General features: G+C 40.3%; 1 protein-coding gene across 4 annotated transcripts in view; it reads left to right on the top strand.

Moving 5' to 3' along the window:
- The window catches only part of ADARB1 (adenosine deaminase RNA specific B1), a 128250-nt gene that overhangs the window by 90003 nt on the left and 25118 nt on the right, over positions 1-13129 (top strand). For all 4 annotated transcript variants that reach the window (XM_075829700.1, XM_075829701.1, XM_075829702.1 and 1 more), the window contains one exon: positions 6501-6527. In XM_075829700.1, the coding sequence (XP_075685815.1) occupies positions 6518-6527 (10 nt within the window). In that variant the 5' untranslated portion in view covers positions 6501-6517. The remainder of the gene's footprint in view (positions 1-6500; positions 6528-13129) is intronic.

Here is a 13129-nt window from a genome sequence, read left to right as displayed (position 1 = left end):
TCTAACTACATAGCTCTAGTGCTGTAACCGTACGGCCAATGTTGCCAAAAGGTAATTGTAAATTGTCAGGACCCCAGTTTACCTGATTCCGCATATGGGGAGCAGTTATCAGATTTTATTGGTTATATCATTGTAGTTTTATAATCATTTTATCTTTGCTCTAACGGAAATGTCATTCATGAACTTCCTGATGGGCATGTGGTTTTACACAGCAGCCAGTCTGAACAATCTGTACAGACCTGATGAAGGGGTCTTACCGTAGTCTTCCGGTTGTTCCTGTTCGGCTGTTTGTTTTGTTTTTTCTTTAAAGTGCGCCTCCAATAATATAAAAAAAACAAGAAAAAAACTACTCTAGTGCAGGAGTGCATGCATAATAATCTGTGTCCTACGTAACTTATCTAGAGACAGATTCTGCTAAACATCAGCACGGACTGTCCGGTCCTTGCCAATGGCTTTTCATGACTGTACATTAGGATACTGTCTCCTAGGCTCCAGTATTCAGTACAACATTCAGCGCTATAAAATAACGTTACATTCTGGCTGGATTCTGTACTGGATACGGGAGCCTAGTAGACAGATCAGGACCCTGTGTCTCCAACTGCACTGTTATGATCAGTCTGCAGCAGGGACCACGGTCCATCCAGGCTGAGGTTTTCGAAGCAGATTTAACAATGCAAATGATTTAGAAAAATTAGTATCATGCATTCTCTTCCGCTATAAGGCCTGGTTCACACAGTGCAGATTTTGAATGGATATTTTTAAGCTTCAAACCAAAATTGGATCCATAATAGCAGACCTTTAAGGCATTCCTTTTATATATTTATTCTGTTTAGGTTCTGTTCTTGGTTTTGTCTTAAAAATCTAACTGCAGCAATTGTTGGAACAAGGTCTAAGGGCGCAGTCAGACGCATCAGATTTTGTTACAGAAAATGTTCTGCCGCTAAAAATCTTTTCCACTTATCTGAATGGATCTTGCAGACATCAATGCATCTGCTGCAGAAACAGCCCCATGCAGGTGAACTGCTTTTCAGTCGCAGGAAATTTCTGCAACAAAATCTACCACGTGGTTTTACATTATGATCGAAGGTTGCTTTGAGAGAAGCGCGTAAGATGCTATCCGGTTTCTAAAACATGCTTTGCTGAACTTCATTTTGGGCCTTATTGCACCTTCTAGTCATTTTATTTTGACAGGAGAACTTTTTCACCTGTATTGGAGGTGAAGTATGAACATTTACTCTGCAGATAATGGGTTAAAGGGACTTATTGGCTGTCTTGGCAAAAGCTGTCAAGTTTAGCAATATTTTCCATTTTAACAGGGGACATTTCTGTCCCCAGTTAAGGAGTAAAATTGAAAGAATGTGGTACATGGTTAGAAAGACACTGGGGAACCAATGGACACATTAGAACTGTCACAAACATTTTGCTGCAGCTGTGAAGAATGAGGCCGGAGCGCTCACTAAATGTCCTTGAATGTCTTGTGTAAATGAGTCACCCAATTTACTAGCCGTATTTTTATTCCTTATTTCACAAATCTTCAGGGTTTTTTTCTTTCTAAAATGTATTTTTTTTTATGCCTTTCCTTCCTATCTCCTTTTATTTTTCCCTTCTTCCTTTTTTGTACATACCCCATTGAAACTTGCTAGCATAGTCAAAAGCTATGTTCACATAGGTCGGATATACTGCATAACACTACCTATAACCCGCAGGGAATTTGGGCCGAAAAACTGCACTAAATTGTGGTGCAGACTTTTGTCCAGAGTCACCACTAAGAACAGACCTGGAAAAAAAGTAAAGAAAGCCAATACTTACCTTCACTGGCATTTCCATAGTGACACATACGTCTGATCTCCGTGTAGCCTGGCCTCGTGATGATGCTGCAGCCCATGTGATTGCTACAACCTGTGATTGGCTTCCTCCGTCACTTGGTCATTTACTGATGCTGTACCATAACCCTTAAAGCAGTTGTCCCTATCATGTGGCTCTACAGCTATTGCAAAACATGCTGGGAGTTGTAGTTTCACTGCAGCTGGAGGGGCACTGCTCTAAAGGTTCAGTACCATGCATGAGACTGGTGATTTATACTGTGCTGGATGGTTGTCACCTGTCTTAAAAATTGTAATTTTTTTTTACCATCCTTTATTCTCAGCTCAGTGAAATGTTGCAGTGTAACACTGCATGTGGCTACTTTTAGGTTTTATAAATTATAATTAGGCCTAGTTCACACGGAAGAATTTGCAGGCAGAAAAAAAATATTTTCACTGCATTTTTGAAAAAAAAAAACTCTCTGCTTCCCATTGATTTCATTGGGAGATCATAGGCTGGACCACGGCAAGAAAGAACATAGCCCTTTTTTTTCCCATGAGCGGCTAAATGCCGCAGTGGAAAAACTGCTCCACCTCCCATTGAAATCAATGGGAGGCGGTTTCAGCTTTTTTTTGGCGCGGATTCCAACACTGTTTCCGTGTCAAAATCAGTTCCAAAAAACTCTGAGCTAGCACTTTACTGGAATGAAATAAGTTTAATTTAAACCCAGCTGAATGAAAACCTGACTTGTGCAATCTCTCGTGTATTTTCAAACTGTAATTCTCCTTTATCCTGTTACATTTCTATGACCCTGTGAGCCCATAAAACTTCCAGTCTGTCCCTGATACACAATTACGGTCATAGATCTTACAAAATTCGTACAATGAATCATTCACATTTTGCAGAGTACAGTAGCCTTGAAGATGATACCGTTTTATTCCACATTGGAATATCCCTTGAAAAATGTATTCATTACAGCAAGGTTTAGCCAGGCGTGATATCGAGCACTGCTGCTATAATCCTCTGCGTTTTTACATAATGGCAACTGGCTGGTAATCAAGCTTGTCCTTTTACAGCATATGCCGATAGCGATCATCACTATTCTATTGTATTCACACTATTCTCCTTTTCCTTCCTATATATTTTAATAGTTAAGAAATTATACTATGACTGTCATTACTAGGCCCTAAAAAAAAAAGTTCCAGATTTTTTTATTTTATTTTTCTACATTTGGAACATTTTGTGTTAACCACGTTAAGTATTAAGGATAATGTTACACGTGGCATTTCCAAAATAAGTTCCCTTCTAGCTACTTTTAGCACATATCCACCTAAGGGCCTGTTCACATCAGCGTTGGCTTTCCGACATCAGTCGACTGCGCTATTGATTCCCTCGAAAAAACGGAAACCTGCCGGAACGGTGACATACAGAAACCATTAGCAATGTTTCCGTCACCATTGATATCAATGGTGATGCAAACGGAAGCTGTGGTTTCCGTTTGACTTTCTGTTGCGGGGTTCCACGACGGAAACCTCAGACGAAACCCCTCAACGGAAAGTGAACGCTGATGTGAACCGGCCCTTACTGCTTGTTTTGGGTTCATTGTAACTGTGAAAGCAACATTTTACTTACCAGGTTCTGCACGTGGTCATGCCAAATGTTAGGTTGGCCATTCATGGTACAAGTGATCATTCGGATTATCGAAGGCTCTATTCACTCTAGTCATTAGTGCCATGGCTTCCAATTCTAACAGAGCCATGACAACTATGCCATATGCATTTGCAAGCCGATTCCAAGCAGTGACTTTCTGACAGACCCCATTACCTCATTATTTGGTCCATCAAGATTATTTATTTTGGATGGCAAGAATGTCAAATAACAGGAATACTAATGGACTGGCCGAAATGCCAGTGTGAACAGAGCCTGAGACTCAGAAATGAGATGATGGTACAAACCAAAACTGAATGACTTCATAACTTGAACCCTATTAGTGTTATGAGTTATTACAGATAAATTCCCAGAGGAATATTGCTAAATGTCTTCGAGCTGGACTATCAGCTGTGGCTTCACTTTTACGATCAGTGTGCTGATCAGGGTGGGTGTATGGTGATTTGGTAGGATAGGTAACGGTATGGTGTCCACATGTTGTTAATGTTCACATTTATGTTTGATCAGCACAGATGTTTAACTTGTTTGAAAAACCTCTAAGTGATGATGAGGATAATAAGTGTTTAGTCGTTTTGAATTGTATGTATCCACTTTAGAGATGTATTTTCTATATAGATTTAATCTACATATACTCTATGTAAATACATGATATCCTATGTAACGCTTCATTCGTATCTGCGTCAGGGCTCTGTTCAGGCGGTCAGACTGGAAGCCCGACAAACAAACGTAAACGGTGATTTTCAATGGTGATGCTTCCGGTACAAATGGTTTTCGTTTTCTCTCCGTTGTGCAAGGGTTTTCCGTCATTTTGACAGAAGCAATACCGTAGTCGACTGCGCTATTCAATTCGTCAAGACGACGAAACCCTTGCATAACGGAGACAAACGGAAACCATTTGCACCGGATCAGTCACCATTGAAATCAATGGTAATGCAAACTGAAACCTATGGTTTCCGTTTGTCTGTTCCATTCTGACAGAAAGCTCAGATGGAACGCCAGCACGGGAACCGGATTCAGATGTGAACTTCCACTGATCTTATTTTGCAGTGTCCTCTGTACCAGAACGGCATTCAGATTTATGATTTTAGTCACTGGAACAAATTGACAACAAATATCCCTCTACTAAATTCTCTGTTCTGAACTGTGTTCTGGGAGAGTATTGTGCGCGCACTACATTACTGTCCAGTGTAAATTCTAAATGACCAGGAATGCAAATCGCCAGAGAAAGCTCTGTGCAGACATGGAGACGTGAGTGAATACTAGAAGATTTCAACTTGGATGCTTGTAAAATTAGGGCTGTAACTGTTAAGATTGTGATGCCATAGTTTTAGGATCCGAACAATATTCGTAAAGCAATGTTTATTTAAAGCTACTAAACTTTACATATAGACAGAATCCTTATACCAAGTATGGAGATAAATATCATTGGATAAATCTTACAAAAGTCAGGACTTTAAATAAGACCTACTACTAGTCGGTGCTGGAAAGGAGTATTCCTGAAACTGTAAAGGTTTACAGTCCACAGCATGTGATTCCCCGACCACAGTGTTTACATACCGCTGTGGGCATTCAGCTCGTTTGGGACTCAATTGGCCATATATTGGGAAATAAAAAGTTGGAGAAGTTTTGGTATTCCAAAAGTGTCATCAGGAGGTTCAACCATATTTGTCCCCTTCTCTGTCAATTGTTAATGTTGATGAAACCTTCCTTTAAAATTAGTCATCCGATACTACAATTTTATTCCAGAGTGTCGAACAATATGGCTGCACTTCCTGTAAAAAAATAAAATAAAAAAAAGGCGCTGTAATAGAACAGAATAATGACATTATCTCTAAAGTTAAGCAAACTGCAGTTAACAAGCTTTTTTTTTTTTTACTGAAATATGCAATATGTTCGGTGGGTGTCCGACCTCAGTAACTATCTCTGATCTGGAGAATGAAGGGATTGAGGCTGTATTCACATGGTACAGAAATGCTGCGAGTTTCCTGCTCTAAAAATCTGCAGTGGATTAGACTTCCAGCCTTGTGGATGAGATGTAAACAAATCTCATCCATATGTTGCTGAACATTTTTTGTGTGGAGATTTGAGCATTCAGCGTTTTTTTTTGTTTTTTTTTTGTTTTTTGTTTGTTTTTTAAATCCGCAGGATGCTCGTTCTGGTTTAGAAGTTCTCTGTGGATTTAACCACTTTTTAATATGGAAAGGGTGAGGAGAATTTGCTCATAACACATGCAGATTTTGCTGCGGACATCCAGAAAATCCGCAGCATTTCCATACCGTGTGAATACAGCCTAAAGGCCCTTTTACACTGGCCAATTATTGGGAAAACGAGCCTGATAATAAAAAGTGTAAACAGTGCAGCAATCAGTAGATGAACGAGCAAACGCTCAATCATTCGCTGATCAATTAGTTTTAAATGCCCAAAATATTATCGTTGTCAGCAGCACTTCTCCCTGTGTAAACGGATGTATGGGGATCGTCCCCATACTAGCTCCTTGTGAAAGGAGCAAACGAGCACCGATCAACAAGCGGTCTCGTTGATCGGCGCTCCATGTACTGGCCAAAATTAGCCAGTGTAGTTAGGATTTTCTCCTGCGGTGCCGCTGCCACCCGCTGTACAGGCAATTTCAACATAGCCCATTCTAGTGAATGGGACTGAGTTGCAGTTCCCTGCACAACAGGTGACAAGGAGTGTCGTTGTGCATGGAAACACTATGAAACGAAGCTAGCGCTTTGGCACCTTCATAGTAGATTGGTGGGAGTACCGAAAGTTGGACCCCCGCATGTCAGTAACTGATGGCATATCCTGTGTTGGGAAAACCCCTTTAATCCCAATATCAAGTCTAAGAATTTTCAATAATAAGTAAATTCTTCATTTAATTTATGAAAAAAAAAAAGTTTCTGCATAATCCCGTTATTTGATGTAATTATTGAAAAATGGTGTTTCTACTACATTCTCTTGCAGCAGTTTTAAATAGAATATGCAAATTGTGTAATGCATAATAGATTTCTTCTTTTTTTTTTTTCCAGGCATCGTCACAAAAGCAATGACTGAAGGTATGAAACAAGGACTTTTTTTTTTTTGTAGTGCAGAAGCAGCAAATTGTTTAAAATGTCGTCATTTTATCACTTTATAATGCAGGTGCCCTTTTGTTTTCAGCGTTTTACTGTTTTTTCATCTTGGCCTTTTAACCCCTTAAGGACGCAGCCTAGTTTGGGCCTTAAGGCTCAGAGCCCATTTTTCAAATCTGACATATTTCACTTTATGTGGTAATAACGTCGGAATGCTTAAACCTATCCAAGCGATTCTGAGATTGTTTTCTCGTGACACATTGGGCTTCATGTTCGTGGTAAAATTTGGTCGATATATTCAGTCTTTATTTGTGAAAAATTGCAAAATTTAGAGAAAATTTACAAAAAATAGCATTTTTCAGAATTTAAATGCATCTGCTTGAAAAACAGACGGTTATACCACCCAAAATAGTTACTAGTTCACATTTCCCATATGTCTACTTTAGATTGGCATCGTTTTTTGAACATTCTTTTATTTTTCTTGGACGTTACAAGGCTTAGAACATAAACAGAAATTTCTCATATTCTTAAAAAAATTTCAAAAGCCTTTTTTTGAAGGTGCCAGTTCAGTTCTGAAGTGGATTTGAGGGGCCTATGTATTAGAAACCCCCATAAAACACCCCATTTTAAAAACTAGACCCCTCAAAGTATTCAAAACAGCATATAGAAAGTTTTTTAACCCTTCAGGCATTTCACAGGAATTAAAGCAAAGTGGAAATTAAATTTGCAAATTTCATTTTTTCTGCTGAATTTCAATTTTATTCAATTTTTTTTTAGTAACAGAGAAGGTTTTACCAGAGAAACACTACTAAATATGTATTGTCCAGATTCTGCAGTTTTTAGAAATGTCCCACATGTGGCTCTAGTGCGCTCGTGGACTAAAACACAAGCCCTAGAAGCAAAGAAGCACCTAGTGCATTTTGAGGCCTCTTTTTTATTAGAATATATTTTAGGCAGCATGCCAGGTTTGAAGAGGCGTTGAGGTATCAAAACAATGGAAACCCACCAGAAGTGACCCCATTTTGGAAATTACACCCCTCAAGGAATTCATTTATGGTTTTTGTTATCATTTTGACCGCACAGTTTTTTCACAGCACCTATTTGAATTGGGCTGTGAAATGAAAAAAATGATATTTTTTCCAATAAAATGTCATTTTTGATCAAATTTTCTTATTTTCACAGGGAACAACATACCCCATTTTGTTGCCCAATTTGTCCTTAGTGCGGCAATACCCCATTTGTGGTGATAAACTGCCGTTTGGGCCCATGGGAGGGCTCAGAAGGAAAGGAGCGCTATGTGTTTGTTGGAGTCCAGATTTTGCTGGATTGGTTTTCGGGTGCCATGTCGCATTTGCAGAGCCCCAGAGGTATCAAAGCAATGGAAACCCACCAGAAGTGACCCCATTTTGGAAACTACACCCCTCAAGGAATTCATTTATGGTTTTTGTTATCATTTTGACCGCACAGGTTTTTCACAGCACCTATTTGAATTGGGCTGTGAAATGAAAAAAATTATATTTTTTCCAATAAGATGTCATTTTTGATCAAAATTTCTTATTTTCACAGGGAACAACATACCCCATTTTGTTGCCCAATTTGTCCTTAGTGCGGCAATACCCCATTTGTGGTGATAAACTGCCGTTTGGGCCCATGGGAGGGCTCAGACGGAAAGGAGCGCTATGTGTTTGTTGGAGTCCAGATTTTGCTGGATTGGTTTTCGGGTGCCATGTTGCATTTGCAGAGCCCCAGAGGTATCAAAGCAATGGAAACCCACCAGAAGTGACCCCATTTTGGAAACTACACCCCTCAAGGAATTCATTTATGGTTTTTGTTATCATTTTGACCGCACAGTTTTTTCACAGCACCTATTTGAATTGGGCTGTGAAATGAAAAAAATTATATTTTTTCCAATAAGATGTCATTTTTGATCAAAATTTCTTATTTTCACAAGGAACAACATACCCCATTTTGTTGCCCAATTTGTCCTTAGTGCGGCAATACCCCATTTGTGGTGATAAACTGCCCTTTGGGCCCATGGGAGGGCTCAGAAGGAAAGGACCACCATTTGGCCTACTGGAGCTTTTCTGGTGCTAAGTCATGTGTGCAGAAGCCCCTGAGGTACCAGTACAGTTGAAACCCCCGAGAAGTGACCCCATTTTAAAAACTACACCCCTTAAGACATTCATCTAGAGGTGTAGTGAGCATTTTGACCCCACAGGTACTGTGTAAAAGATAATGCGCAGCAGATGGTGCAGTGTGAGATTTGCAATTTTATATATGTATATGCCATTTCAGTGTCCAATATAGTGTGCCCAGCATGCGCCACCGGAGATATACACCCCTTAAATTGTAATGTGGGTTCTCCTGGGTACGACAATACCCTACATGTGGCTGTTATCAGCTGCCTGGGCATACGGCAGGGCTCAGAAGGGAAAGATGAGGGGGGTAAGCTGTGCGGAGTGCATCAGGGTAAATTGAAAATCAAGGGATGTATGATACATTTTAAAACAATCTTTTATACAGAGCCCTGGTTTTTCGGGACACGTGTCACATTGGTATATTGTGTTCTTCCTTATCCCCCTCTTATAGCAGACTCTGCACCTCTTTTGACTCTTTCCCTTTCCACCGGTTTGGGGACCTTCTCCTGGAAAGTGTTGCCCTGGTACGATGCGCCCCCCCTTCCTGGTCCCTAAAGATTAGATCTTGAAATTCCAGGAAAGTTCCCCTCTGGCCTGCACATCGACGTAGCACATACGCATTGTACAAAGCCATCTGTATGATGTGCCCGGCCAGCTTCTTATACTACACCGCATGGCGCTGTAGGGCTTCAGGACTTGATTTGACAAGTCCATCCCTCCCATGTACCTATTGTAGTCCAGGATGCAGTCTAGTTTGGGGGTGGCCTTTCCTTCATATATCCTAAACCTGTAGGTATACCCTGATGCACTCTCGCACAGCTTATACATCTTCACGCCATACCTTGCCCTCTTACCTGGCAGGTACTGGCGGAATTGAACCCTCCCTTTAAAATGTACCAGGGACTCATCAATAGAAAAACACTTCTCGGGGGTGTATGCTTGGGAAAACCGGGCACTGGAACGGTCTAATAGGGGTCTCCGTTTATACAAACGGTCAAAACTGGGGTCATCTCGGAGTGGGCACGGCTCATTATCAGTATAATGTAAGAAGCGAAGTATTGCCTCATTTATTTATTTTTTTAGGTTCCAGTTCATTTCTGAAGTTGCTTTGAGGGGCCTATATATTAGAAACCCCTATCAAACACCCCATTTTAGAAACTAGACCCCTCAAAGTATTCACAACAGCATTTAGAAAGTTTATGAACCCTTTAGGTGTTTCACAGAAATTTAGAGCAAAGTAGAGGTGAAATTTACTCTTTTTATACCATTTTTTTTATAACACAAAAGGATTTATCAGAGAAACGCAACTCAATACTTATTGCCCAGATTCTGCAGTTTAGAGAAATATCCCACATGTTGCCCTCGGGCGGTAATGGACTGAAGCACCGGCCTCCGAAGCAAAGGAGCACCTAGCGGATTTTGAGCCCTCTTTTTTATTAGGCACCATGTCCGGTTTGAAGAGGTCTTGTGGTGCCAAAACATTGGAAACCCCCCAAAAGTGACCCCAATTTGGAAACTAGACCCCTTGAGGAATCCATTGTAGTTTTCTTGGGGTGCATGCGGCTTTTTGATCAGTTTTTATTCCATTTTTAGGTGGCGTGGTGACTAATAAACAGCAATTCTACTATTGTTTTTGTATACTTTTTTTTTTACAGCGTTCACCGTGCGCTATTAATGACATATTCACTTTATTCTGCGTGGCGATACGATTACGGCGATACCAGATGTTTATAGTTTTTTTTGTGTCTTATGGCGTTTGCACAATAAAATAAGTTTTGTAAACAATCATTCACTTTTTGTGTTATCTTATTCTAAGAGCCATAACTGTTTTATTTTTCAATCAATAAAGCCGTGCGAGGACTTATTTTTTGCGTAACGAACTGTAGTTTCCATCAGTACCATTTTTAGGTACATGCGACTTTTTGATCTCTTTTTATTCCATTTTTTGGAAGGTGAAGTGACCAAACAATTGTGATTGTGGTACGGTTTATTAATATTTTTTTTTACGGCGTTCACCGTGCGGGATAAATAACAAAATAATTTTGTAGTTCAGGCCGTTACGGACGCGGCGATACCAATTATGTATAGTTTATTTGTTTGTTTATATATTTTTATTAATAATAAATGACTGATAAGGGAAAAAGTGGGACTTTTACTTTTATTACTTTTAAAACTTTTATTTTCTTATTTTTACACATCTTTTTTTAACTTTTTTTTTACTTTATTACTTTGTCCCACTAGGGGACATGAGGGCAGGAGGCCCTGATCGCTATTCTAATACACTGCACTACATGCGTAGTGCAGTGTATTAGAACTGTCAGCTACTCACTGACAGCAAGCATAGTGGGTCCTGACGTTGTCAGGACCCACTAGGCTTCCGTCTATGGCATAGCCGGACGCCATTGTTTGGTGTCCGGTTGCCATAGTCACCATCGCCGGCCGCTATCGCGTAGCAGGCCGGCGATGGCAGCTTAACCCCTAAAAAGCCGCGATCTCTATAGAACGCGGCTTTTAAGGGGTTAATCAGCGGGGACACAGCGATCGGTCCCCGCTGTAGGAGCTGTGACAGCTGCTGTACGAGACAGCAGCGTCACAGCTCCTGTATGTGTCGGGAGGACGGCCGAAACGGCCGTTACTCCCGAGACGTACTATTACGGCATGGAGCGCGAACGATACAGCTGCCATGACGTAATAGTACGTCAAGGAGCGGGAAGGGGTTAAACTGGTGTTCACTAAAAGTTTTTTAAAATCGGCTACTATAATCAACTGACTTTTGACGTGATCATATTTTGGTAGGATTGTCCAACAAGCCAAGATGTCAGGGGGAAAAGGATGGGGTACATACCCAATCCCTTGTTGACGCACATGAGGTGTCTGGCAGGGTTTTGGATGCCTGAAAGACTACTTTCTGTCAATGCATTTTGACACGAATGAGCATGACCCGATGCCAGCCAAGGATCAACATTCCTGAAAAGTTTGATCTGTCGGGTTTGGTTTTTTTCGGTCATTGTGGTGTGCGCTTGGGAAGTCGTTGGTGCCAAATAAGAGATTTGCAACCAATCAATAGAAGCCCAGACCAGGCCGTAGATCAAGGCAGAAAACGATCAATGTGTAATTTTAACCTATAACCCCCACTGTTGCCCAGAATGGCAATGTTCACAGATCAACCATAAATAACAAGTTGTTCAGAAAACGACCGTCTGAAATCCTTACTGTAAAGATAGCTTAAAGAGGCTCTGTCACCAGATTTTGCAACCCCTATCTCGTATTGCAGCAGATCGGCGCTGCAATGTAGATAAGAGTAACGTTTTTTGTTTTTTTTAAACGAGCATTTTTGGCCAAGTTATGACCATTTTTATATTTATGCAAATGAGGCTTTCTAAAGTACAACTGGGCGTGTTTAAAGTTAAGTCCAAGTGGGCGTGTATTGTGTGTGTACATCTGGGCGTTTTTACTTGTTTTACTAGCTGGGCGTTGTGACTAGGAGTGTATGATGCTGACGAATCAGCATCATCCACTTCTCTTCTTTAACACCCAGCTTCTGGCAGTGCACAGACACACAGCGTGTTCTCGAGAGATCACGCTGTGGCGACATGCATGGGATTTCCCATTCGGTCACGGCTATCCACTCATTTCTCATCTTAACGGTTTTGCATTATCATTTACATGGCAATCTATCGTTTACATTGCGTCATTGTTTATAAGAAAGGGCATTTTTTTTTGTTGCTCTCCCTTTCGAGGACATTTGTTTAATGTTTTTCACGCTTTTGTACTTAATGACGAAGTTGCAAATTATATTCACGGCCATGTATTTTATCTACAGTATGTGTATTTGATACTAGTATTCATGTGGGTTGTGCCAGGAGACCAATATGTCCCGGTGTTTGACTTTGTTTTTTTTATTTTAAGTGTTTGGATTTTGGTCTATTATAAAAGATTTGATTTTCAATGAATTAATAAGGTTGTCTGCCAATTGGATGCCGCTTTTTATTCCTTTTTTTCCCTGATAATTAAGCATCAAGTGCACGCCTTGTTTTTAATTCCTTTATTAGATATATAGTTGATTACAAAAGATATATTCGTCTATCATGCTATGTATATGTTGGACATGGAATAGACGAATACCGGTATCCTGTACCTTCTTATAACCCAGTAAATGGGGTGGGGGGGGGGCCCACAAAAACTAAACAATACAAAAATCTTGGTACTCAAATGCTGCATCCAGGAGGTAGAGATCGATAGCGATAGATCGAGATATAAAAAAAATAAATCAAAGAATGCTAGTAGCTTTAGCAAGAAGCGTCCTCAGTTTGCATTTTTCCCTATTACTACATTCGACTACCTATAACTGACTTGCATTATATCTCAGGGCTGACAATCTATTGAGATTTATTTCTCTCGCTTCAATTCCATTTGGACAAGTAGCCCACGTTCTAATGCTTGGGGTAT

Source organism: Rhinoderma darwinii, chromosome 6 (genome assembly GCF_050947455.1).
Source record: "Rhinoderma darwinii isolate aRhiDar2 chromosome 6, aRhiDar2.hap1, whole genome shotgun sequence".
Lineage (NCBI taxonomy): Eukaryota > Metazoa > Chordata > Amphibia > Anura > Rhinodermatidae > Rhinoderma > Rhinoderma darwinii.
The sequence above is the reverse complement of the archived record's forward strand: the minus strand, read 5'-3'. Positions and strand labels throughout refer to the sequence as shown.